We start from the raw sequence: 27873 nt of genomic DNA on the forward strand, positions 1-27873 counted from the left end.
TTATCATCTCAAACCATATTCAAGCCTCCATATTTGAGCATAGCCCCTGACTAATTCATCGGCAATGATAGTTATAACTTTATAAGGTACATTAATTGAAATAAGGAAGACATTGCTGAACCTGCTTTCTATAGTTGAAATAGGACTAACTACAATGTAAAGTATGTGAGATTAGCTAAAGCCTAATCAAATAAAGGCTCCTTGACAAGATCAACTTTCTCATGAAGAAATTTTAGCACATCCTCTCGTCCTTCCTTTATAAGCAATTGTCTTAACTTGACAAATGTTGAACCTGATGGTCGAGTTCCATTCTCTATCATCTCTTCCATCAAAACACAAGCTTTCATAGCATTTCCCTTTTGGCACAACCCATTGATGAGGACTGAATAAGTGTGCAAACTTGGGACAAACCGTTTTGACTTCATATACTTCCAAATTTCATAGCTATCTCTAGTTCATTTCTCTCAGAGAACATTTTTATCAACATTGTATAGGTATCTGCATCCGGTTCGCAAGACTTAACCATCCGGCGGAAGACCCTAAAAGCTCTGTCAGTCTCTCCCTGGCTTATCAAACCGCTTATGATAACATTGCAGGTCCTTGAATTAGGATCAACACCATTGGATTCCATCTCTTGCAAAACTCGATGAACATTTTTGAATTTGTTTGCTTTACAGAAAGCACCAATTAATGCATTATAAACCACAACATCTGGCTTGAGTCCCCTGCTTTCCATCTCTATGAATGTGTTGATAGCATCTTCAATCCGATTTTCCACCCCATATGTGTGGACCAGGACACTATGAATAAAAGATGTTGCGTTGCAATTGTTAGCATCCATTTCCTTTACTACCTCTTCAGCTTCATCAACTCTTCCGGCTTTGCAAAGAATGTCAACCATTATTCCATATGTGACAATATCCGGATCACATCCCATACAAACCATCTCTCTAAAACACTCTCTTGCTTTCGGAAGATTCGGAGCCCTTCCCCATCCATCAAGCAATATGTATGTCTTATGCTTTCTTAAGAAATTGAAGACACGAGGGAGACACAATAATTGCTATAGCTTTTCATAATGAAGGTTTGGTTCTTGATTCTGACTTGTGAATATTGTTAAAACAATAATCATAGTGCTTAATACAAGTTTGAGATTATATTTGTTTAGTTTGTTGTTCTTAAATCGATAAACCAGGCTGTTGTGGAATGTGGAGTGTTATTTCTCCATGATCCAAATACGCCTGTATATATTGGCTTGTAACATTTCTCGATTATCATCTTCACATATTGACAAGTTGAGCGGCCAATCAAGGTTAATTAATTAAATGTTGATTAAACTGTACAAGTTTAAAAGTTGATGTACATTAGTAAAATGTTTAAAATTATGAATCACACAATATATTTGATAAAGAACCTTGCTTATTATATATGATTCTGTTCTATCAGGTGAGTTCATTTATTCTTCAAACTTATTCATACATGATAAACGATAATAGCAATTGTAATAATGAGATCAGTGCAATACTGTGGTCTTCTAAGCCAGCTAGTAATCAGAGCCCACGAATTCATGTATACAACAAAAATTCACGCATCAGCAGATGGAAACTTGAACTTTTTACAGGAATTCGCTCATATCACTTCCAGCTGGATCAATGAGAAGGAAGAGGAACTATACATTGTGAAAAGACAGAACAGGACCTTACATAACCAAAGACTCCCCTTTAGTCACACATATATAGGGCCTACAAAAAATTATAATAGAGAATAACGAGATATCAGATAATATAATAGAGGAACCAATACTAAACATCTGAATGAATGTTTATAAATCCTGGGTAATTTCTTGGAGAAGGAGGCTCCTTGATCTGTTAATGGTGAGAAAGCAAAAGTAAATATGGTTCTCAAGCTCCTCCAACTGATCCAAAAAGCTTGATTGATTGTCATTCAAGTCCCTAAGAACCTGCCTAAGTATCTCAGACTTTCCATAGTTCCTGACACACACTTGTGCAATGACCCTCCTATGCTCCACCTCATCATGCAGCCTCATCACCATCCTACTCACTGTGTTCAACTCATTTATCACTATATATATCCCTTTTGCTGCCACATCTAGTTGCTCACACAGCCTCTCACAGTAACTTCTCCTAATTCTTCCATTCTTACTATTCTTCCTTTTGAATATTCTCTTTATCAACCAACCAAAAAATCCCCCTAGAATTCCTGGTGCAGCCACCAACCCCACAATGCTGTGAAAACAAAGCACCAATAATGCAACAACTATAGCACTGTGTGCTGTCACAAGACCAATCCCTGCCACCTTCTTGCATATGCTCTTCCATGTTAGTTTCCTCTGAATCTTCACTCTCTTTGATCTCAGCCTATGCAACAGCTCCATGAACCTGCAGTGCAGTTGGTTATGCTAAAGCAATCAGCAAAAGTGCAAAATCCATCCGAGAGATTTAATATGCATTAATGGATTAGTTAAGTGAAAAACACATATACATACTATACATATTGATTTTGTCAAATATCACATCTTGGCTCTAAATCATAATACATGAATTAAGTACTTTACAAGTGTTTTCAAGTACATAGACTGTATCTTCACTTAATCAAAACTTAATTAATTTGTGTTAGACTTTATAGGTATATGTACTGTACCTTTGATGAATGTCGTGGAATTGAATGGACAAAGGGTTGTTCTGCAATGCAAAAGAAGCAAGCTCTCTATAGATAACATCCTTTTGGATTTGTTGTTGTTGGTCTCCATTGTTGTTGCAGTCTTCATCAAGAACCATTTTGCTTATCTTAACAACCCTCTTTATTCTTCCATAAGAGAGTCTCATGGAGTGGAGCCCTTGGAGGATTTGGTCGCAACAATGGCAGGCTTCTAAGCTGGATTCAAAGTAGTTCACAAGGAGATGGTGAACTTTGGTGGTCTCAGCCATGCTTGTTATGTTCTCTTGCCTTGGATCAAGCAAGAACTCTGTGAGGTGCTTGCAGAATGGAAGGGTAGAAGAAGATGAATTATTTGTTGATGGAGAATTGTTATTTGAAGACAATAGTGGTGATCTTCTTATTGTTCTCCCAAGTTGGCCTTGTGCTTTGTTGCATATTTCTATGTATGACTTAGTTCTAAATGCTTCTAAGTATTCTTCATTCACGTTTGCCTTCACACACAAGCTCTCTTGCCCATCACATTCTTTCTCTGATCTACCTGCTTTATACAATTATTATCAGATGAAAGAAGATTAAATTTAAGAATACAATAGAAGAGTTGTTGCATGCAGATGTTATATGTTATGATGATTGATGATTGATTCTGATTACCGGGCGTTGTTCTTGTTAACGTTGGAGTAGGACAACAAAGGGACCAAGTGTGTGTCATCATGGCAAGCGCATCTGAAGCGGAAGAATGAAATCTTGGAAGTGAATATACAAATCTTGTCTATCTAATTAAGTGAATGAATGAAGGAACCATGAGACTAAAATAAAGAATATATATAGAGGGAGATATCTTGTGAGGTGGGGAGAGAGTTTAAGAGGGAAAAGAGAATCCAGTTGGCAGTAAGGAGTACCACAAAATAAATGTTTATGGTTAATGTAATGGCAATTGATGCCATGACTTGGTTCTCAAGTTAGCTAGCGTACCTCACACGTAGACTACACTTGCTCCTCTTACAAGCTCTTTTCAATTATATATCTTTTCCATCCTTTCTATTGGCTATTGCTTTGCAATTACAATTACACACTATTATCCCTAAGTTTCAATGTTTGCGGCCATTGCATGCATATCTATGCATGTGTCTTTGTTTAGAATATATATTTTTATTTAGTAATTGTATAATAATGTGTGGTCTAATGATTTTATTTGTATCTAGTAAAATTTAATAACAGAAATAAAAATGCTCAGCTCCCCAATTAACATCCCATGAATGAAGGGATAGGATAAGAGAAAAATTGTCTGTTAGCGCGATCGTTACATTGAGGCGTAAGAGGCTAACAGCAGATATTTAGTTAGTAACGAACGCGTTTGTGTGTAAGATAGATATATATATAGATAGATGATGATTGATGAAGATCACACATGTCGCTAAGGGAAGATATTAACGTGGGGTCCTATAATTGGACGTCCCTTCAATCGATATCTGTTAGCCACGTTGGGCTACTAATGATTACAAATGTTATTTGCCAATTTGAGCTGATGTTAAAGATTCTCCTTAATTAAGCCCGGACCATGAATTCGTGAAGTACGTTTGTGGTTACAAATCCATACTGATGTATCCATCTATATACTTGACGCAAATTAAAGCAATTAATTAGGGATTGTTGTTTATTCCCAACCATTCAATTCTACTTGATTATGTGATTGGAAAGTTCAAAAACATAATTAGGCACGGATCGGAAGTTGTTACTCGGTTGACCCCCCAACCCTAATAACGAGCTGAGTAGCTGACGAGTTGAGAAAATAGCTTATTATATATTGATAGGCTGATAGCAATGCATATTGTGTGCAAACAAGTGGTTCTTTGTATATTAATTAAGTATTATGAAATTATTAGAAGATCATAATATTTTGAGGAAAGACTATACTATTATGTTTTAATTGAACTTTGATTGGTTGCTTGCTTGCTATCTTCTATGTAAAAGGAGATGGGACCTTGGTAGTTGGTAGTAATGGGATCTTGGCTTCATTTCATCGGTAAAAGATCCTTTTAATACTGAATTGCAAATTATATATTTTAAATCACTAAAAAAAAATGTATTTTAGCCACAAAATTTTAGTGGCAATAATACAATGGCTACTAATTCTTTAATTTTACTCTAACATTAATACCTACTAATTGTCACTAAGGGTCCTTTGAGAAACTCTAGAAGTAATTTTTTTTTAATTTTTAACTTATAAAAAGTAGTAGTATTAATGTCTGGTACAATTTTTAAAGTTAAATTACAATTTTTTAAGAAGCTATTTAGGAATTTATAAAGAAGTTAAAAAAAATGACTTCTCTCATAATACTTCTACTTTTCATCACATTTCTATAAAATAAGCACTTTTATAGTTAAAAATTCAAACACAAAATAACTTATTTATAAGTTACTTTTAACAGAGTCATTTATTGTTTAAGTTATTTTATCAAAAAGAACTTAATTAAGTTGGTTACCCAAACTGGGCCTAAAACCTTTTAATGGCGAAGCATAAGACGGTTAATGTCTAATTGCCGATAAATGTATTACCGGCTATTTTTATTGCCGTTAAAAGTAAAATAAATGAACACTAAAAGTGATTTTTCTTGTAGTGAATAAAAAGATCTAAATACATGCTAGCTTAGCACTAGCTACCTCTTTTATTTATTTATTTATTTATTTTTGACGGGATTCTATTATTCTTAGCTACTTCAATCAATGACGTTGCTTATTTAACGATTAAAGCTATATCAAATAAATAAATAAATAAACAGGGTTAGTCATAATTTTAATTTTGCCATCAACCTTAAGTTTGGTCACTCTTCACGCCAAGCAAACCTTCGGGTTAGGACGCGCTCAATGATATTTAATTTTTCCAAACGAAAATATCTAATGATACAGGGAACCTATATATATAACTGAGTATAGTATACAGTGTGCTGATCAAATTTTCCCCATCTTATAAAAGCATACATATATAATAAAAATAGTGCAAAGCAAAATGAATATATTCATGGTACGAAACCAATATTGTTATGACTTGTTGAATAATTATGGAATTAATACTGAAACAAGCTAATTAAGGAAGAGTAAAAATAGCAGAAGCTAAGGTATCATATTAGTTATTAGAGGTGGCAGCACCGATGTCAATGACGAAACGGTAGCGGACATCATTGTTAGCAAGACGTTGAAGAGCTTCGTTGATTCTGTCTGGAGTGATTAATTCAATGTCACATGTGATGTTGTGCTTCCCACAAACGTCCAACATTTCCTGGGTTTCTTTTATTCCTCCTATGATCCCACCTTTGATTGATCTCTTCCCTGTATACATATTAATTGAATTTAATTTTAATGTGATTATTATTAGCAAGGAAAGGGCAATTAGAGAGATTGATTGATGTTACCAAAGATCAATGGAAATGCGGGCAATTGGAATGGCTTATCGGGTGCACCCACAATAAACAAAGTGCCATTAACTTTGAGCAATTCCAAAAGGGGCAAAAGAGAGTGCTCAGCTGAAACAGTGTCCAAAATGAAATCAAGGCTTCTCTTGGCACCCTGCATTTGCTTGGGGTTGGAACTCACTATGAAATGGTCGGCTCCCAAACGCTCCTTAGCCTCCACCTCTTTGGAAGGAGAAGTGCTTATGACAGTGACATGGTGTCCAAAGGCCTTGGCAAACTTGACAGCCACGTGTCCAAGACCACCCAAGCCCACAATGCCAATGCTTTTCCCTCGCGATTCAACCAAACCGTGGTCTTTCAAGGGACTGAACACCGTCACTCCAGCACACAGCAGTGGTGCCGTTGCGTCCATTGGCAGATTCTCCGGCACATGTACCACGTATCTTAACACAAATAATTAATGAAAAAGTATAGGTAAACAATGAAAATATTAAACAATGTAAACAATAAATATATCGGATGTTCATTTTACTAATGTACGGATGATTATTTTAATATTAAAATTTAAAAGGTTAATTTGGAGGTGTAATATATTTTTATTTGATTCGTAGTTGTTCATATTATTCAACAAAGTCATTGTCCCCTAACATTTTCCATAATTAAGTCATCTTCTCTTTCTTAATAATAACCAGCAATAGGATAATATATTTTTGAAAGAAAGCGTGGAACATGTGGAGTAATACCTGTAATCAGCGACCAGCATTTTTGAGTAGCCACCATAAGTGATGCTACCATCCCAGAAAACTCCATTGTAAGTGAACTCAAGTTTGTCGCAGTAGTTCTCCTGATCGGACTTGCAATACTCACATTCCAAGCATGTTGCTGCCAAACACCCCACTCCTACTCTGTCTCCTTCTTTGAATCCCTTCACTTCCCTCCCCACCTTGCTTACCACCCCAACGATCTCGTGCCCCGGAACAACCGGGTACCTTGTGATTCCCCATTCATTTTTCACGTAGTGAATGTCCGTGTGGCAAATCCCGCAGTACAAGATCTCTATGCTCACGTCATTAACACCGTTCTCTCTGCACAACAAACTAACTAATTAGCTACAAATCCAAATACATTCAAAGTATGTATTATATATGTATATACCTTCTTTTGAAAGTGTAGGGGGTTATGTTGCCAGAAGAATCATGAGCAGCCCATCCAGAAACTGTTTGTGTGTGATTGGGTGTGGTCTCAGCCATGATCCAAGAATGAATTCCTGATCTACTTGTTTCTACTGATGATGTGGTAGTTGGCCACACTGCTCCCACATTTATTTATAGACCAAAACTGTAGTACTAGATCTCATATCTTCCCAGAAATGCCCTTGATATTTTTGTTTCTCAATTAAGTACCACTCATTTTCAATTTAATACTAATAAAATAATAAGTGAATGAATCTTAAAAATAAAAAAATACTATTCCTCTTTTATTCCTAGTATTCTCTAACTAAATCTTTAATTTTTTCCTAACAAATATAATAATAAATAAAAAATAATTTAATTAATATATACTTTAAAAACACTTACTAAAATTACTAATTAAAAAAAGAAAAAGTATATAAAAATAAAAGCTAATCAGCCAAAAAAGTAAACAACTTAACTAATTTATAATTATATTTAATTAATTTTATTTATTTTTAATTTATAATATTTGATATTAACTACTTCTCACTCCCAAATTAAAATTTTGAATGATACGTTGGAGAAATAAGAATAGGAATCATGGAACTTTCAACAATCCCGATTCTTAGTATATAAAAAAATTCATAAAATATCTTAGCATGAAAAAAAAAACATTCTGATACTTAATAGAAGAAACATCTTAATGCCTAGTATAAATACTATCCACGTAGAGATTTTAAATTCATCCAGAGGCATTTGGCTAATTTTTAGCTGATATCCTCTTGATTTCCTAGCATTGTTATTAAAAAAATTTATAAAAAAAAAAATACATACAAAAGGGTAATCGCCATCACCAACCACCTTTGATGAGGATGTCTCCATTAAACTTCGTAGTTAGCATAATACTAATTGTTTTAGTCATATTGGCTATGTAAAGTTGAATGGTCTATTGAACTAAATAGTTGACCGGAAACTGCCCAGAAATTTTTGAACGGTGACTACTGACTAGTGTGACGAGGAAAGTGCAGTCCATACATGATAATGAGTTGACTTCTATAATTAAATCTTCTACACTTCTGCCGCTATTAATTGCACACATACATATGCTATTTGCTCTAAATCCTAAATTAACTAAAAAATAACAGTAATATATATATCAAATAAAAGTTAAAAGTTAAAACACACGATACGATTTTCTCAAAAAGAATACCCATCTAGTAGAGGTTTCAGTTCTTGACGATGTGAATATATAATTTTGTTTTCTTTTGTGCTTTTTTGGAATGAGCCTCTTTTAGAAAAGAAACATGTTAGACAAATTTTCGGTAGTTACTAGTTAGTGCGTGTTGCTGATTTTCATGGATGCATGTGGAGCTGTATTACTCGATAAACTTACGGTTGGTGGCGAGATACTGATTCCTATTACCTCAATGTTAATTATATAAACAATTCTAAACAAATAATTTTATTACACAACTATATATTACTTTATACATATATTTCATTTGAAAAAATAAATATTAATTTCAGATTATTATCAAATGTTAATTACAAATAAAACTCTTAAAATAAACATATACAATAATGTCATTAGATTTGTAATTTGTTTGATGAAATTGTATATATAGCACTTTGTTCAGATTATTAAGTCATAAACATTAAACATATATCATATACTACCTTCTCTTTACGTTTCTTATTCACTTTAACTAAATATACAATTATTAAAAAAACTTGAAATATAATTAAGAATCATTTTAAAATACTATATATATTTAAAGTGAAAAAAGAAAGTATTAATTTTCTGTAGTTCATATCTTCCATACCTATGATAAGGACATTTTGAAGGATCAAGCATATCATAATGCCAAATGAAATGCTCAATTGAAGACAATTATAAATACAAGAAATTTCCTTGAAGTGGCCAATAACTTTTCGGTTGTTAAACTTGGTCCCAGCTGCTGGGTCAAAGTTACGACAGAAATTAAGGGGTTAGATTAGTTTTGGTTTACATTATTTTTAGCCTTTTAATTATATTTATTTTAAGTGTAAAATTTGATGATGTATTTTTTGGCTATTTTTTTTTAGTAACAGAGAATGAGTATTTGTTATGTTCAATTATAGATTAGTAGTGTGTTTTTTATTAAGATTTTTTAAAAATTAAAATTGCAAATTAGAATCGAGTGTTCGATTTATGACAAAGTGAATTTAAATTCAGGGAGAAATAAAACTAAGCCTTGGCTTTGTGCATGGTAAATTTGTTTATTTTAAAAAGGAAACAAATTGGTGGTTAAATTTTGCAAAAAAATAAAATAAAATTTAAAAACCCAAATCTAATAATAGGTCCTGTGAAAAAATTTAAAAAAAATTTCAGAAAATCCAAATTTAAAGGTAGGCTTTATGAAAAAAAAATATTTAAAAAATTTAAAAAACTCAAATTTAAGGATCCAATTTGTGATTCTCTAAATCTGACTCTTCATTTGTTTGTCGTTATCTTTTACATCTAGAAATATCACACCCAATTCTAATATAAGTGGAAAATAACATTCCGTCTCTAATATGAAAATTAAACAGCAGTATTTTTTATTATTATATATTATTTACATTTTTTTTCAATTTTTATTTTATTTTTTTAAATTTCATTTTCAATTGGATACGGATGATCCAAATCGATCTAACTCGGATTTAACTTATTTGGATTCACTTACAAAAAATCTTAAATTTAAATCAATCCAAATCCAATAAAATTTAATCAATTTAATTTTCATTATTATCCAAATTCAAACCAAGTAACCAACCCACCCCGTGAATGTCCTACCTGCGTCAACCACTAAATGAGGCCCTTTAATTCCTGACTTCATGTTGTGTTGTTCTTTATTTTCATGACTGGACTCCAGCTCTCTAAATTTAATTTGGTACATCCATTATTGCACCATCTATTGGGGCCAGGAGTTGTTGTAAATCTAACTTTTATTTATTTATTTATTCTCCTCTTCTAATTTCAAGACGTGTGAAAATAGTTCTTCAGTTCCCACCATATTTATTCTAGTGTTGTAGAAGAAAAAAAGTGGATGTAAATTGAAAATTAAAAAAACAAGAATTTAACTAATTTGAATTAATGGAGCGAAATTTATTTATTTGCTTAAGTAAGTATTAGAGATTAACTTTTTAAATAAAAAGTAAAATACTATTATAATTTTTAATATATTTAAATTAAATCTTAATTTTGTCTCTAATTTTTAATATATTTGGGTTGCGTTTCCTTTTTAATTTTTATTTTTTAGTATTTTAGTTAAGATTAGAGGTGAGCACGGATAGCGGATATCCGATTACCCATTTGAATCCGAATCGAACCAATTAAATTGGTTCTGGAACCAATGGATAATCGGTTCTAATCCAAACCAAACCGATGATCTTTGTTAGTAATTGGTTCACATATCGATTCTAGAGATACGGAACCCGAACCAACTCGCAAACCCGATCATATATTAATTAAATAAAAAATAAAAAAATATATATGACTTTTTTATTAGACAAAAATTATCACTATTAATATACTTGGATTTTAATGAGTTTAGTTTTTAATGTATTTGGTATTTAACATGTTTGGATTATTTCTATTGATGTTACATGTTTATTGTACTTGTTGAATTTTTAAGATAAAAATTTAGTTTTTTTTTAATGAATTTCAAAGTCATTGAGTACCCAATTACTCGAACCGAACTAATCCGTTCTTAATCGGTTTGGTTTGGTTCGAATACATGTACAAAAAAATACAAATTCAAATTAAACTAAACCAATAACATTTTGATCGGTTCGATTCTAATTTTATCATAAATCCGAACCAACCGATCCGTGCTCACCCTAGACGGGCTTTCATTTGAGGCAATCTTGTTTTAGGCATTTCAACATGCCGTTGACGTCAAGACCAAAAGAAAAAAATGCTGTTGACGACTTGACGTTTTGAGGATTAGATGAGGCAGATAAAAAATATGGGCTTCAACACTGCATCAAGGAGCCCAACCATTCTTTAGTTCTTTCAATGAAATTCTATTCTATTTCATAAATAACAATCCAATTAATTAAAACTAAACCAAAAAAAAAGAAAACTAAACCAAAAAAAAAAAAACAATCCAATTAATTTTTTGGCACTCAAACTCAGTGAAACAAGTAACAACTACAAACAATCCCTAGACTGTATAGTGTTGTGGCAGATCCATAAACAATCTACAGAGGAGCCCAAATTCAATTAACTGTATTGCAAATTTGCAATCTAATCAATTGTCAAATAATATAAAATAAAATTTAACTATTTTATATTTTTATGTTACAATCTAAAATATCATTTTTATATGAATTTGTAATATTATAAAAATTTTATTATATAATAATTGATCTTAATAAATAAAAAATAATTTATATTTTTGTATATTTGTTAATTTTAAAATAAAAAATTATATTTATTCTTTAAAATATTATATATTAAAAATATTAATTTATTTATATACTAATGTATTTTATATTTATTAAAGTCTTTTTCTTTTATAGCGTCTTCAATTTTTATTTAATGAAATTTAAAGATTTATAAGAAGTGACATATTCAATGTGTATACAGTTATTGAGTTTATGTTATACATATCTCAAATATGCATACCTTTTTTGAGAAGAGGAATTATAATTTATGTCTTGCTTTTTATTTAAAGGAGAAAAGATAAACTTAAAACTAAAAGAGAATATGAACAAATCAAAATTAAAATTTTCAAGATATTCAATCCATCTAAATTTCGGATTATATTTCAACTTTCTGTACCTCATTTTTATCTGAGAGTTTATCTTTTTCTTTTTGGTTCTCCTTTCCAGGAGATAATTATGTGTTTATCTTTTATCTCATTGTTATTTGTAAGTTTATATTTGTTTTATGGTTTATCTTCTTATTTTTCTTATCTAATAATTTGTTTAATCTTGCCCATATTCCCAAAATCACCTGTGATCTTTCACAATTAAGAGCATTGATATGCACTTTTTCCAGCTATATAAATTGTCTGATAATAATAATAATAATAATTAATTTCTCGAACCTCATTATATTAAGCAATTAAATCTATAAATGTTAAAATATTAATTTTAATGTATTGATCATAAAAATATTTTATATAATTAATATAAACAATATTTATTTTTATGATATAAAATATTTTATATAATTGTATGTATGTATAAAATTATTATACACAAAAAGATATTAAAATTAAATTAAATTTTTAAATCTCAAATTACGTGAAAAAGGAGAAAAACGAAAACAATAAGTAGGTTTGATTGGGAATAGATCTTTTCAATTGTTAAAAAAAATTAAGAGTGTAAAGTGTGATTTTTAGTTATTTATTATTTTTTTTTTTCATATTTATTATTGATCACACTTATAAAATTAATGATAAAAGATTATATTTTACTCTTTTAATTGTAAAAAAAAATTGAGAGGATCGATTCCGGATTTGATTAGCTTATTAAGCATGACTAAAACTGGGGGGTGATAAATTAAACAGAGGGTACGGTGAGACATAAATAGGTTTTTGATAACACTAACACTTTGTTTGTTGTGTGTTGCTTGTGGTGGTGTTGTTGAGCCGCAAAGCAGAGCAAAACAAAACAAAGAAGGGGCAGAGAGAGAAAGAGAGAGATCGCAGGTTTTTTGTGCTGTGACTTGAGAAGACTGAAGAGAGATTGCAGTGTTTTTATTTTCATATTCTACCTTCTATCATAACCCCCAAAGTTCTTCGCCTAGACACAAACCTTGATTATTTTATTTTTATAATTTTTTTTCTTTTTTCCTTAGGTTTACTTTTTTTTCTGATTTATTATTTATTTGATCCTCTCGTTGGGTTCTTCTATTATACTGATCACAATCACAATCTCCGCACTTTCTTAGTTTCACTTTGTAAAAGAATAAAATAAAAAGAATACAGAAATTTGAGGAGAACTAGAAACCCTAATTGGCAATGGTTAACACAACGGAATCTTCCTCTAACCACCACTCCCCGCCGATGACGGCGGTGCCACCTGAATCCGACAGCCCCAAGTTCCCGCGAAAAAATCTCCCTTCTCCATGGGCTCAGGTTGTCCGCGGCGCCGAGCCTGAATCCACTGCCGGGACTCCCCAATCGCCGCCGCCACCGCCACCATCGTCTGCCTCCTCCTCCTCCTCCCTTGCTGCCAGCTTCGCGTCAGTCCCGGAGCAGCTGCCTTCTTCAGATTCCTCCTCCCCAAAGGCAGTAGCTGTCTCGCCGCCGGTGGACAACAGGAGTGTTGTGGCGGCTCCTCCCGATAGCTCCGATGGCGGTGAGGGCAATGCGGGTAGGTCTAAGAAACCCGCTTGGAACAAGCCTTCAAACGGCGTCGTATCTGAGGCCGGTCTTGTGATGGGAGGGTCATGGCCTGCTCTGTCTGAATCTACCAAAGGGACTCCCAAATTGGCGGCTGAACCATCTTCCAAGACTGCCTTAGATGCATCGCTCTCCACATCTCAGGTTTGATTCCAATCCATGCCCTGATTCTATTGAATGTTGATCATTGAAACCAAGAAGATTCCCTTTGATCTTTTCATGCTTCCCGTCTTAGATGCCAACTTAGATTTAGTTACTATGTGTGCGAAACAGCTGATAATAAAATCATACTGATATAAGAGAAGCAAACACAAAGCAGATATGGTGAATCCTACATGTGACTACATAGTTTAGAATATGGGTACAATTGAAAAGGGGAAAAATTTTAGTGTATGGATGATGTGGTCATAGGGTTTGTCATGTAAAGACAATTAAGATTGTTTCTTGTTTTATTAAGTGTTATGCCATTCTCTGGTAAGTATAAGTATATTTCTCATAAACAAGGGGTTTATATGTATTTACACGCTAAGAATGGTAGCTACTAAGTATTATATGCTTGTGTGACCTTGCTATTGTTCTGTAGGGTCCTGTAACTTCGAACTCTCCCCAAAGACAAGCTACTAGCCATGCAAAACCCAACTCTGCAACAACTTATAACATACCTAATAGGCAAAGACCAATGAAGCGTGGAGGTGGCAGCAGCGTTGGGTCTGGTCCTTCTTCAAGCGGCTTTCCCAATGTTGCGCCACCTCCACCGCCCTTTCCTGTATACCCAGTTCCTGCACCTGCAATTGGTTACGGTAATGTCATGCCGGGAGCTCCAGACCATTCTCCAAGAGATCATTATCGTCGTAATACCTGGGATGCAAGACCACCTGTTGGGAATTTTGTGCCTCCAATGACTGAACATCGGGGTTCATCTCGCCGGGGTAATTTTGGGTCCCATCCTAGGGGAGATGGCTCCTATCATAATAATTATGGTAGTAGGCGTGATCATGATCGTGCCAATTATGGGAATGCTAGAGATGCTCATGTACACCAACCAGGGGGAATATTGAGGCACCCACCACCGAATGCTCCTTCATTTGTTAACCCTGCACATGTTGGATCCTCACCCTATGCTAACCACATGGGCTTCCATGGTCCAGGTGAGTGTTATCTCCCTTTCTAGATGTGTTACTGATAACTGATTTGTTACTAACGCTCCTTTATTTCCACTTCAGACTTATTATATGTTTCACCAGTACAAGTAGATCCCATGAGGAGCATGCCATTCTTTCCTTCCACTCCTACTCCTCCTTCTCCTCCTCCTCCTCCTACGATGTTCTTCCATGCAGAAACTTCTTCTCCTCTTAACAATATGATTATCAAGCAAATTGAATACTACTTTAGGTGAATTTATTTGGATGTCTATCTGTTATTTTGTTAAGAAGCTTTTGACAGTTTAATACTTTATTTATGCTTCTTTTTTTTAATTTTTTTTGCAGTGATGCTAATTTAGTAAAAGATGAATATTTAAGGTCCAACATGGATGAACAGGGTTGGGTTCCCATTACGTTGATAGCAAACTTTCCTCGCGTAAGTTGATTGTGGCTTAATAATAAGCAATACTTCATGCATCTTTCTTGTAGGGAATTTGAATATATGCTTACATCTTATAAGTTGGTTTTTGAATGGTAAGTAAGATTTATAGATATTGGTGAGTAAATCTTAGTAACTGAAACGGTTTGCATGTATGTGAATGGAATAATATTCTGTTTTACTATGTTAATTGTTAGTCGGCCTAACATTTTCTGTTGTAAGTTTGTTATATACCTAGGATCTATGCCTTGGTGTCTTTTCACCTAGTAAGTATGTATTTCCTTTTATTTGTATGATTTTGTTGTTCTTGGCTTCTTGCCAAATATATATCGAGTCATAATTGAAGTAGTACCACTAGTACCACTCCATCTGGCTGGAGTGGTATTAGCAAATAGGAGTTGTTTATTTGAAATTTAGATGTACTATATTCTCTTGTACTGCATGATTGATGGTCTGAAATCCCATTCGTAAATTTTTAATAGAGTAATGCTACACATCCAAGTCTTTTTATGAACCAAGTTAAACAAAAAGAGTTGGATGTGTAGCATTATTCTTTTTAATACTCTTCAAATGTTGCTTGTGCAAAACCTCAAATTTTAGATTTCTCATTATCCTTTTGGTTGATCTTTTTGTTGGAATCTCTGTAATGAACATACATGATGTTACAGTGTTATGATGGATGGAACCCTTAAGTTTTCTTTACATATATTTGAAATCGTTTAATTTTTTTTTTGGGAGGGGGAGGGGGTTGGAGGAAACTAATTCCATTCTCCATTGGGTGAAAGATTCATCCTATGAGTATAGAGTAATTTTGGTTAGGCCCTAATTGCAACATTGCCATTTTGATTCATAAACAATGAGGTTAAAAATAGATTTTATTGTAGTGAATGAATATTTTGTTCATTTATACTCTGCTTTAATACTATTCACTAATATTTTGTTATTACAAAGCAAATTTCTTACCTTTTTCCTGATTCTCATGGTGCAATAATTGTAAGTTTCAGCTTCAGCGCCTAATTTTGCGATGACATATTTTTCTTAAATATCAAACACCTTAGCTGTGGTTTTGTATTGTATGAAATGTTTTTAACAGGTTAAAAATTTAACAAGTAACATCCCATTGATACTGGATTCATTAAGAGGTTCAGCTATTGTTGAAGTGCAAGTAAGTTCCTAATATCTTATGTCAAATTTATTAGTGGATCTATTCACCAATATTGGTAAGAGTATATTTTTGTCCCTTTGATAACTTGCATAACTTGCAGGGTGACAAGCTAAGGGTGACAAGCTAAGGAGGCATAATGAGTGGATGAGATGGCTGCCAGCTGCTCATCTTCGGTCAGATTCCAGTTCAATATCTACTGGTGGACCAAATTTCAATAACCTTGCAGCTAATTTTCAAACAATCACCTTGGAAGAAGCAGCTAAAATTGAAGGTACAGTCGAGTCGTCTGGTGTTACTCAAATCTCAAATGGTGATGATTCTGCTGCTCTTGTCAACAAGAATTAGAACTGTACCTACATAATCTACCCCACTCTAAATTTCTTAGCCTTGTCTGGCTTCTAGTATCCAGCATTGCAATATCTGATTTTTGGCATTTTCTTCTTCAATGCCCCTCTCTCCCTTTTTTTTTTCTTTGAGGTGATGGGAACAGAGGTTGCATGGAAGTTAATCCTTCCTACGGTTGCTGAGTTCGATTTTGATCGTAATTGAGTTTGAGTTGTGGAAACAAATAAAAATTGTTCACAATTGTTACGATCTAAAGTTAAAAGATTATGAAATTGGACAGACAAATTGAGAATTTTGATTGAGGCATATTTAATGTTATTGATTTATGGTGGCATGTGTGGATATCTCATTGGATGGTTACTATGTAAATTTGTTTTAAGTTATTTAATGAGGCAACTACTCCCGTGAAGATACCAAAAATATCTTCTTATGATGATTCTTGTCTAAAAAGTGTGACTTATTTGTTTAGCAACACTTTAAATAAAGGTAATATTTTTATTTCAAATAAAATCAAGTCCTATAACCTATCATCTAATGGTTAAAATGAAGTATCTTTATATGATGACAATAATAAAATCTTGATGGAGTAGCCATTATTTACTGAAGAGTGTCTTATGTTTGATTTGATCTTTGAATTGAAGAGGGTTTTATGTTTTATTTGATCTTTGATATGTTTACATAAAAACATGTATTCTCTAATTAAATTAACACAATCAAACTCGAAAGCCTCTGGGATTTTCATAAAGCAGTGGGATCGATCAAGATATGCTCGTAATGCTTCTTAAATCCCCAAACCCCACGCTAATTGCGTGAAACATTTATTATATTATTTTATTTGTTGTATAAAAAACAATGAAGATTATGTGATGAAGTTGTTGCAATGTTCACACACTACTGACTACACATCTTGTCTTAATAGTTACTAAAATGATAAAGTATATTTTTTGTTCCTGAAATTTGATAAAAGTTTTAAAAATACTCCTAAATTTTATTTTGTTTTAATTTTATTCCAGAAGTTTTCGATTTGCATTAAATATACCCTTGATGGTTAATTTTTCAAAAAATTTAAGTCCAATTCAACAACAATTTCATAAGAACAACCCTTAACACAAACAAATTAAACATAATTTTCTTGTATTATTGTTAGATTGGTCTTAAATTTTTTGAAAATTTAGCCATCGAGAATATATTTGATACAAATTGAAAACTTTTGGAACAAAATTAAAATAAAATAAAACTTAGAGGTATTTTTGAAACTTTTACCAAACTTCAGAGACGAAAAGTATACTTTACCCTTACTAATAATATACCTATATTATATATGTGGGAATTTTTCCATAAGAAAATCTTCCGAGAAATCCCTTCCATAAGGTGGAAAATTGCTCTTGGTTAATGTTGCAACTTGCAAGTTAGTAGCAAGGATCGAGTCTGCAAATGCAAAGTAGTAACTAGTAAACGAAAAGTCAAAAACTACTAATCTCGCTAATGTATATCTCTAAGGAGAAGTGATACATCTCCTTTTTCCTTGTCTTATGGTATTGTGCCTTGGTTCTCTCATCTTAAATAGTAGTAATTATGAACTTGATTGTCAACTACGAATTTAATGTAGGTTCATATATTATTAATGACTCTCACTTTTATACAGTGCTAATTCCATGGAGAAATGGTATGGTAATTCATATTTTTTATACTCAACTAACTCATTGGTAAAAGTAGAAAACACTACATGCACCGGGGGTAGAAATGGAAAAGTTCCACCAAAAAGAAATTAATCAAACTTTATTACAATGAAGTAGATTAATGAATTGGTAAAGTTATCTTCATGTTTTTCCTCTGTAACTTCTTTTAGCATTGCCAAGGATTGTCAGCTGATTTTGGAATTACTATTTTTTCTATTAATGAAATTACTATCTTGGATAAAAAAATAAATAGAAAATACTAACAAAAAAATAGCATAAATTTTATTTATACTTATTTGATGACATGAGTTGGTGTATAAGTATAAAAATATAAATGAGCCTATTATTTTCTTAGGTTGATAACTGGGTTTACAATTCACTAAAAAAAATAAAAACTTCTCATTTAAAGATTCAATTAAATATACAAAAAATTATTTGGTTTCATTACATACTACTATTTATTTTGCTAACAAGAAATTCTATGATTCTTTATGGAGTATAAAATTTTACTCTATAATTATGATAAGGTCGTCGTTCATTTTTTATTATATACTTTTTCATTCTTCTTTAATTATTTTGTGGTAGTTAATTAAAGTAGAGAAAGAATCACTATTTCTCCTATAAGAATATAATTGAAAACATTGCAAGTTGACAATTATGATCTCTGCATAATTATCAACTCGAGGAAAAATGTTAGTTGGGTTGATATTTATAGAATCTCTTCATTTCACGCTTAATGTCAATCTTATGAGAGGCAGATTATTATATTATTACTAGAAGGATCAATTAAAATAGATTGGATTGAGGCAAACTTGAGTGATGATAATTATTCTTCGTCTCACAATAATATCTTTTTGCAATATTATATAGGAACAATTTTTGATATGCCATATTAATATTTTGTTTTAGCGTCCAACAAAATTACTCAATTCCACATCGTCCAATGGGACTAAAAAAAAAAGTCGAAAATAGACCACCATTTTAATAATAATTCACATAATTATTAAAATAGTTCATACATGAGATTAGATATATGTAAGATTAGTATATATAATAAAAAAATTTGTGATATTTTTGTGTAATGATCATATAGTTAATTTATATGTAAATAATTTATTTTTATAATATGATTTATTGCATAATTTTTTTCTCTTCGAATGATTACGTTAAAGAATTTAAGATATATCTAGGACAATAAACACACTATTGAAAAGAATATATGAAAAACCGATTTTTTAATTTTAGTAGGCAAACAATAATGAAGTTTAATAAGTAAATTAATCACATAAGGAAAAAAATATGAGAGATTATTCTTTAAATCGCAAAAAGTAAAGTTATTATTTTTACACTCATTACAACTTTTATAAAAAGGATTTTAAATAAATAGATAGTATTATTTATGTACAATATACATATTATCAATAATTTCAAACGAAATTAATTTATATTCATATAGCCACCAAAAAACATTATATTAATAAGGCACTGGAATGAAACGAATTATATCCTATTTTAAACTCAGCGTAATAGAAAATTTAACATTAAAAACATTAATATTCGTATAATATTACATTTAAAAGGTATATATTATGGAAAAGTCTAGGGGCAGCAATTTTATCAAATTCTGACCAGCATGTAACCATAAAAAAAGAGTGAGTCATTGGATGAAATCTCACATTAATCTCACACCATTAAAAGCCTCATTGATGACTATTTGATGGCTATAAATCCCAAAAGTTACTGGCCCCTAGCATTCTTCATTTTTTAAAAGAAGAAATCTGTCTTTCTGAAAAAAATATAGAGATAAATTTGTAAGTTTATATTTTTAAAATTAGTGACAGATTTTTCTTCTTTTCAACTCCTTCTACTTTCGCTTATGATAAAAATAGATTTTTACTTGCTTCTCAAAAATTGTAAAAAATTATTTATTTTATGCTTTAATTTTTGAAAAAAATAACAATTAACTAGCTCAAAATATAAAATAAATATTTATTTTTATTAGTTCTTGTGTCAAAAAACACAAAGAAACCAGTATATGATCTGCATTTATTTTCTTTAATTGGTTTACACGTACAAATGTGAAAAGCACAATTTTCTCCATTACTTTTAAGAGTAACAGCTAAAATTTCTAGAACACCAATATTAAAATACCTGAAATTCTTCCTATATAAATGAGAATAATCGAGCCTTTAAATTAAATATTGTATGCCGGCGTGAGGCGTTCACACAGACTTTATTATTAAATGAGAGCATAGAAAAGAAAGTTAATTATTTAGAGATGTTAATTAAGAGCATAGTTATGATTAATATAGATGACTATTTTGGCAGTATAGAAGAGACTATGACCTCATAGGCTCTTTGAGTTGGATGACCAGCGTCCCAGAAAACATATGCTGCAGGATTTGGGCACGAACCAAGTGCTAACTTACATGTCTCTCCAATCTCAACCAGTCCAGTCCCACAACATCCATTTGCAACATTTAGAAACCCTAAAATTATTAATTAAGTTAATCATACATGATATATATGATGATTAAATAGCACATGATGAGAGCCACACTAACCTGAACTAAAAGGATTTTGTATGATATTAAGCAGAGCAGCATAGATATCAATGAATTGAAAAGCAGAACCAGAAAGTGTGCCTTGCAAAGAATTAACAGCCGATGCTAATTGATCATTGAATAATTGAGCTTCTCTGTTAACAGTATCAGAACACAATCTTAAAGGTCCTCCTGCTACAGTTCTACCTCCCGGCAAGCACCCCAATGGCAATGTACTCAGAACCCACACTTTTCTTGCTCCGGCATCGTATAGTTGCTTCGTCATATATAACGGTAAGCATGCATGTTGGAATTGGTGACGAATTAATTACAGTATGAAAAAGTTTAGGGGTCAGCAACTTTGTTAAATTCTGGTCAGCATGTAACCAACAAAAAAAAGTAAGTCATTGGATGAAATCTCACACCATTAAAACCATCATTGATGGCTATTTGATGGCTACAAATCACAAAAGTTGCTGGCCCTAGCATTTCTCTTAAATTATAGTAACGAATTATTACCTTGAGAAAATCCGAGGCCCAGCCAACTAATTGAGAAGCGTATAAAGGGAAAGGTATGGTGCTTCTGAGTGGTGAAGAATAAGTGAGTGCAATATCATTGTTTCCTGATGAAAGCAGATACAAGCTGTTTGATATGATGTACTTCGCTCTTTCTTCTCCCATAAATGCTCTCAGCCTTCCTATGCACTCTTGGAAATTTTTCATTTGTGTCGATAGTGATAAAGCACCCTGCTAATCATTTTTGTATTTTATTATTGAACAAGCTAAAATTAAAATTAAACAAACATTGAATGTATGTATGTTCTTTTACCTGTGTTTGAGCGGTGAGATCATCATTTCCTGTTCCACCTGAGGCAAAGCTTACACCCGTGGAAAGATCTTCATTCCGCAAATTTGGATCAAGATATGCAGGTAACGTGCCTTTGATTCCAAGATCTCCCGCTAAATATGTAACGCGCATCACGTTCCAATTATTTTATTTTTTCAGAAAATTAAAGAATAAAGATTAGTATATATCTACAATAATATTAACCTATAATAAAGGTAGTTGAATGTATTACCTATAAGATCTGATGGGACTTTCCCATCACAGAATCTTCCTGTTGGTTTTCCTCCAATAAAATCTCTTCCGTACGGAGGAAAATTAGACTTGGTTAAAGTTGCAAGGTGGTTGTTATTTCCGGTATCAAGAATCGAATCTCCAAATGCAAATAATGCTGGATACTGTCCACCATTTGTTGCTGCTACTAATGCAAACATGGTGCCCAAGAAAACCAAAGCAACAACACTCACCATTTTCTCACAGTCACAGAATAACTTATTATACATGCACTTTTTCTTTTTCTTCAAGATTCTCTCGCAACTTATTGGTCAGTCAGAGAATCAGAGACTGGTGTCCATAAATATCATGCGGCCACGTATATCCAACTGTGTTGACCATTAATGCATAACACCTTTTTCCATTAATACTACAAACATATATATATATATATATACGATTGTACCTGTATGCGTATGTATGGTCTATGCTATGTGTTGTGAGTATATATAATGCTAGTTTGTGTATGTTTAATTAGCTGTTTTTGCGAATCTTTTTATATAAAGTAAAAGTCTTTTCAAAACTCAATAGTACGCTAACCCGATTACAGGCTTAATAATAAATAGTAAAAGTTTCAAGTGAACAAGTTGGTGACACTTGATTTTTAGTATGATCATGAATTACTGGAGATTGGGATATATATTATAAAGAATTCGATAATATTATTAATATTAATTAGTTTTTTTTACAGCATTATTTATATTTTGAGTTGACTAATGCATATATTTTGCAAAGAGAATTTGAAAATAAACGGTTTGGACCAAAATTTTCAACTAATTTAAATATATATTTATTTGAAAATATTATATTAAATTTTTTTATTCTAGTTGTTTATCAAAAAAGTTTGTTCTTTAATTAAATGCTTTTGCCAATACTAAATGTATTGTTGCGTGATTCGGTAAAATTTTTATTTTTATATATCTTACTAAAATTGGTTTTTTGAATATAACTTTTTAAAAAATGATAACATTTTAAATTTTTGGTAAATCAACACAAAAATAACTATAAACATAAATTGAAACTTAAAATATAAAGTATATTTATAAAGTACATTTGAAACTTAAAATGAATTTAATAAACATAAATAACTAAAAGCACAAGACCACAAGCAGATAATTTTTTTATTTATCAAATATAAAGTATATTTATACTTTTGATTTACCAAGCACCCCCTAATTATATTGCTTAAGCACCACTCCAATAAATTATACTAAACACGCACTATATTATTTTATTTTTTTCTTTAGGAAAAAAAATAAATCTTAGATCTTTATGAAGGAAGAAGAATTAATTTATTTTCCTTTTATTTCTCAACTCAGATATTCCTGTCTATAAATTAAATGTTTTACTATTAAATTGTTTTGAGAATGAATACAAAAAAAAAATTGTTTTGAGTATCAGGTGTTCTGTGTTTTTCCTTTCTTTCGTTATGTTACTTTACCAATATTATTGTAAGCGTATTTATTATTTGATTATTCTATTATAACATTATTTTGTTGTTTGTGACTCTATTACAACATCTTTGATTATTTAACTGATTGATTATTTAATTAGAAAAAATATAAGTAATATATATAACTAATAATTTGTAGCTATTTTTTAATGTATATAAAATATTTTTATTAAAAAATTATATCAAAAAAGTTTAGGTGGTTATCAAAAGACGGTTCAACCAGAGAATTATTATTATTATTATTATTATTATTATTTAACACGAATCAACAAATAAAAAATTAAAATCTTTTTCCTTGTACGACCTGTCTCAATACTTACGTAAAACCTTGGTATACGCTAAGTATAAATTATATGTATATTGTTCATCTCTCATCATTAATTAAATTAACTATTCTTTTATTGCTTTTAGTCAAGTCAAGATAATTGATTTAAGTATTATTTTTTTAAAAATGATATTTATTTATTTATTTTATTTTGTATTTGATCAACACTAAGTAATTCTCTAACAATTTTTTCCTAGAATTGTTAGCTCTATAGCATTTTCCAAAGTCGTAATATACAAAAAAAAAAAAAAAAACAAAGTATTATGATATATAACATACCAAATAAATTCTGAAATTTATAAAATTTTATTAGATGGATATATATAGTAGTACAGTGCTTGTTGTATGAAAAAATATCATATCGTAATGAAACAAATTTATTATTTGTAAAGGAAGGGTAATTTTTTTTTTTTTTTTTTTTTTGGTGACTTAAAGGAAGGGTAATTAATAATAGGTGGAAGCATTATAATTATTAAGTTTGGGTTTGGATGATAATATAGAAGCCACGACGCGTTCGTAAGCTGCTTGAGATGGATGGGCAGCATCCCAGAAAACATAAGATGCAGGATTTGGACACGAAGGAACTAGCATATTACATGTCTCTGCCACCTCATATGTTCCAGTCCCACAACATCCATTTGCAGCGTTTACAAACCCTGAAGCAACAGGATTCTGTATGATATTAAGAAATGGAGTGAAGACATCAATGAATCGAAGGGAAGAGCCAGGGAGGGTGGACTGCAAAGACTGAAGAGATGATGCTAATTGGGCATTGAAGATGCGTGCTTCTCCATTGGCGGCCTCAGCACAAACCCTTAAGGGTCCTCCCGCTGTGGTTCTCCCAGCAGGTAAACACCCCAATGGCAATGTGCTTAGAGCCCACACTTTTCTTGCTCCAAGTTGATATAGGCCCTGCAGAAAAGCGTTGTTCCACCCAATTAATTGATTCGTGTAAAGAGGGAATGGCATGGCAATCTTCAAGGTATTAAAAGTGAAGGCAACGTCGTTGTTTCCGGCAGAGATAAGAAAGAGGGCATTTGAAATTATGGAATTGGCTCCTGCTTCTCCAACAACTGATTTCAGCCTTCCAATGTAGGCTCTGAAATTTTCTAGCTGGGCCGACATGGTCAAGACTCCTCCCTGTGCTCGGGCCGTCGCATCATCAAGCCCACTTCCCGCAGAAGCAAAGCACACGCCGGTTACAAGGTCTTCGTTGCTCAAGGATGGGTCAAGATATGCTGGTAATATGTCCTTGATTCCCAAAGCCCCAGCTTCGTACAACACAAGTTCTATTTTGTTAATTTTATTTTATGGTTGGAAAAGCTAGGAATGTTCATGGATCGCTCGTATCCGCAGATCCGCGGTAAATATCCGCATCCGATTCGAAAATTGCGGATATGACCTGATCCGCAAATTGATCGGATCGGATCGCGGATATCTGCTCTACATTCGCGTATCGGATCTGCAGATCCGCACAATAATAATTAAAAATAAATAAATATATATGTTTTGTATTATATTTACTTGTTTGTATATTTTAGTTAATAATTATTATTCATATATTGTATTATTTTATTTTTGTTATTTAGAAAGAGTTTGATTAAAAATATTTTAGGAATAAATAAGTTTAAAAGTATAAAAGAAATATTTTTATTGAATTTTTTTACATAGAAATATGATTAAAAAGAGAAGGTTTAATTATGCGGATCTATCCGATATCGGATCGGATCGGATCTGGCACTAAGCAACGCGAATATCATATTCGGATCAAATTTTCGGCCATATCTGATCCGATCACGGACACCCCTAACAAAAGTAAGGGAATTATGATCATCTCAATTTTTTTTAATTGTTTAGTCAAATATAATCTCTTGTTGTCCATGCTTTAAGTGAAATTTACAAAAATATGTAAAATAAATATTAAATGAAAGGAGATCACACTTATCAAAACAATTAAAAGATAAAATATTGCATGTTAGATAAATAAAATAGGCAAATATTAAAATTGAATAAAAAAATAAATTAAAATTAAAAATTAAAAGAAATAAATTGAAATTAAATAAAAAATCACTTAATTTATTATCTAATTTTTTGAAGTGAGTTGTTCAATCTTATCCATATTATAGTTTGGATAATTAACTTGTAATCAAACAAAATCACCTACCTTTCTCCTATTCAATTTCTCCTATAACAGGAAAGAAATTCACTCAATCTCATTTATTCGCATTATATAATTTTATCATAAAATAAAAAAAAATATTTTCACTTCTTTTATTTTTGTTTGATATTTACAATAATTTAAAAGATATTTATACATGTTATATTAAATTAAAAATAAAAAAATTAAATTTATTAACATAAAACTCAATCTACCAATAATTAAATAAACAAAATTAAATATATAAAATTAAATTAATATTTTAATACTTAAAGATATAAATTAATAATTATTTATTTTTTAAATTGGTCATTAAAAAATTTTTTTAATCAAATTCATCCTTTAAAAATTTTAAATTAGTCATATTAGTCATTCCATCACTTTGTTTGTTGATAGAGCCAAAATTTACTAATGTAATACGTTAACTAACGTTCTAACACACACATAAAAATTTTAATAGACCATCAACATAATAATTTTATGAAATTAGATTAAATCAAAACTTAATTTTGAGGAGAACTTAAGACATTGAAATTCCTCAATTTTATGAAATTAATCATGTTAATACTTAATAGTCAATTAAAATTTTTAAGTATGTGTTGGAGTGTCATTCAATATATCACATTAGTAAATTTTAATACCATAAATAAATAAAATAATAAAAAACTAATATAACTAATTTAAAATTTTTAAAAGACAGATTTAATTAAAAAATATTTCAAAAATTAATTTAAAAAATGAATAATATTTCAAAGATTAATTTAATCCTTTAGAGTAAAGTATAATATTCCGGAAAACAATTGATATACGTATATATGGAGGAAAGAATCATTAGATAGTTAACATTATATTTATATATACCTATGATATCTGATAAGACTCTGCCGTTACCGAATCTTCCGGTTGGTCTTCCTCCATTAAAATCCCTACCGTACGGAGGGAAATTACTCTTAGTTACTGTTGCAAGGAGGTTGTTATTTCCGGTATCAAGGATTGAGTCTCCAAATGCAAATAATGCCGGATATTGTCCGACACCTTCTGCTCTCATTGCAACTTTGCTTCCCAATAATACCAAAACAATAAACCTCACCACTCTCTCACGCAACATCTCATACATTTTCACTCTCACCCTTCTTCTTTCTCCTTCAGCAATTAACTTAATTATATTAATTATTCCAAATATATTTACATATATATACACACGTTAGAAGTATAAGAGAGAGCACTAAATATATTTACATATATATATATATATATAAAATGGCGAAGAGAGTGATAACTGATGGGAATAGATCCTCTCCAATTAGAAAAAAATTGAATGGTATCCGGTGTTCAATCTAACTATTTATTATATTCTCTTTTTTATTTATTTTTGGTCCTACTCATAAAATCAAAGGTGATAGATCACACTGTATTCTATCAATTGTTAAAAAAACTGGAAATGATCCTTTTTCGATAACTGATAACTACTAATGATTAGTGTTTGACCTGCGAATCAAAAAGCAACATGTGGCAGTTTCTCTTAACCTTGGAACTTGGAAGAAATCAATAGAAGCGCTGTGAAAGATTGGTAATAAGCTATGACCCAAAATCTGTTTTTTCTTCTGGGCCTTGAATGGGATGTGTAAAGTAAAACCCATGGGCAACGTGAGATCGGTTTTAGAGAAATGAAAAAAGGAAAAAAGGAGACAAGAACGCTTTTGTTTCCCTCAAGTCCTGTAAAAATTAGATATTGATTTTGATTCATTAGGACGAAAAAAAAAAAAAAAGATAGCAGCTTCTAGGGATGTACAAGATCCGGTCCGACTCGAAGATCCGGACCGGATTCGATGACTTCGGAGCTAATTTGACCTGACTTCGTTATGGCCC

At 31.4% G+C, this 27873-nt stretch overlaps 5 protein-coding genes and 1 pseudogene across 6 annotated transcripts; 1 reads left to right on the forward strand and 5 right to left on the reverse strand.

Annotated features, from left to right (window-relative positions):
• Window positions 1–70: 70 nt before the first annotated feature.
• Window positions 71–1569, reverse strand: LOC112754435 (uncharacterized; annotated as a pseudogene).
• LOC112758848 (UPF0496 protein At1g20180) lies at window positions 1402–3917 on the reverse strand. 2 transcript variants are annotated; one of them, XM_025807623.3, is made up of 3 exons: window positions 3331–3917; window positions 2662–3217; window positions 1402–2399 (listed from the first exon to the last, which is right to left on the reverse strand). In XM_025807623.3, exons 1-3 carry the CDS (start codon window positions 3389–3391, stop codon window positions 1823–1825), a joined length of 1194 nt encoding a protein of 397 aa, XP_025663408.1. In that variant the 5' UTR covers window positions 3392–3917; the 3' UTR covers window positions 1402–1822. The 2 variants fall into 2 exon arrangements, with proteins under 2 accessions (XP_025663408.1, XP_025663407.1); XM_025807622.3 differs by having other exon boundaries at window positions 2662–3220; window positions 3331–3777.
• Window positions 3918–5625: 1708 nt separating this feature from the next.
• On the reverse strand, window positions 5626–7540 carry LOC112758044 (probable cinnamyl alcohol dehydrogenase 6). The gene is made up of 4 exons (XM_025806605.3): window positions 7245–7540; window positions 6833–7174; window positions 6090–6532; window positions 5626–6006 (listed from the first exon to the last, which is right to left on the reverse strand). Exons 1-4 carry the CDS (start codon window positions 7337–7339, stop codon window positions 5804–5806), a joined length of 1083 nt encoding a protein of 360 aa, XP_025662390.1. The 5' UTR covers window positions 7340–7540; the 3' UTR covers window positions 5626–5803.
• A 5243-nt stretch (window positions 7541–12783) lies between these two features.
• Window positions 12784–17063, forward strand: LOC112754454 (la-related protein 1C). The gene is made up of 6 exons (XM_025802110.3): window positions 12784–13782; window positions 14222–14786; window positions 14862–15030; window positions 15126–15216; window positions 16313–16384; window positions 16485–17063. Exons 1-6 carry the CDS (start codon window positions 13255–13257, stop codon window positions 16509–16511), a joined length of 1452 nt encoding a protein of 483 aa, XP_025657895.1. The 5' UTR covers window positions 12784–13254; the 3' UTR covers window positions 16512–17063.
• A 3535-nt stretch (window positions 17064–20598) lies between these two features.
• LOC112758034 (GDSL esterase/lipase At1g73610) lies at window positions 20599–22289 on the reverse strand. Its single transcript, XM_025806593.3, has 5 exons — window positions 22031–22289; window positions 21781–21911; window positions 21471–21698; window positions 20973–21228; window positions 20599–20897 (listed from the first exon to the last, which is right to left on the reverse strand). Exons 1-5 carry the CDS (start codon window positions 22263–22265, stop codon window positions 20725–20727), a joined length of 1023 nt encoding a protein of 340 aa, XP_025662378.2. The 5' UTR covers window positions 22266–22289; the 3' UTR covers window positions 20599–20724.
• Window positions 22290–24181: 1892 nt separating this feature from the next.
• On the reverse strand, window positions 24182–27121 carry LOC140179796 (GDSL esterase/lipase At1g73610-like). The gene is made up of 2 exons (XM_072219564.1): window positions 26866–27121; window positions 24182–25117 (listed from the first exon to the last, which is right to left on the reverse strand). The coding sequence occupies exons 1-2, from the start codon at window positions 27119–27121 to the stop codon at window positions 24291–24293; spliced, it is 1083 nt and encodes a 360-aa protein (XP_072075665.1). The 3' UTR covers window positions 24182–24290.
• Between the last annotated feature and the right edge of the window lie 752 nt (window positions 27122–27873).

The sequence above is a fragment of the Arachis hypogaea genome, chromosome 16 (assembly GCF_003086295.3).
Source record: "Arachis hypogaea cultivar Tifrunner chromosome 16, arahy.Tifrunner.gnm2.J5K5, whole genome shotgun sequence".
In the NCBI taxonomy this organism is placed as follows: Eukaryota; Viridiplantae; Streptophyta; class Magnoliopsida; order Fabales; family Fabaceae; genus Arachis; species Arachis hypogaea.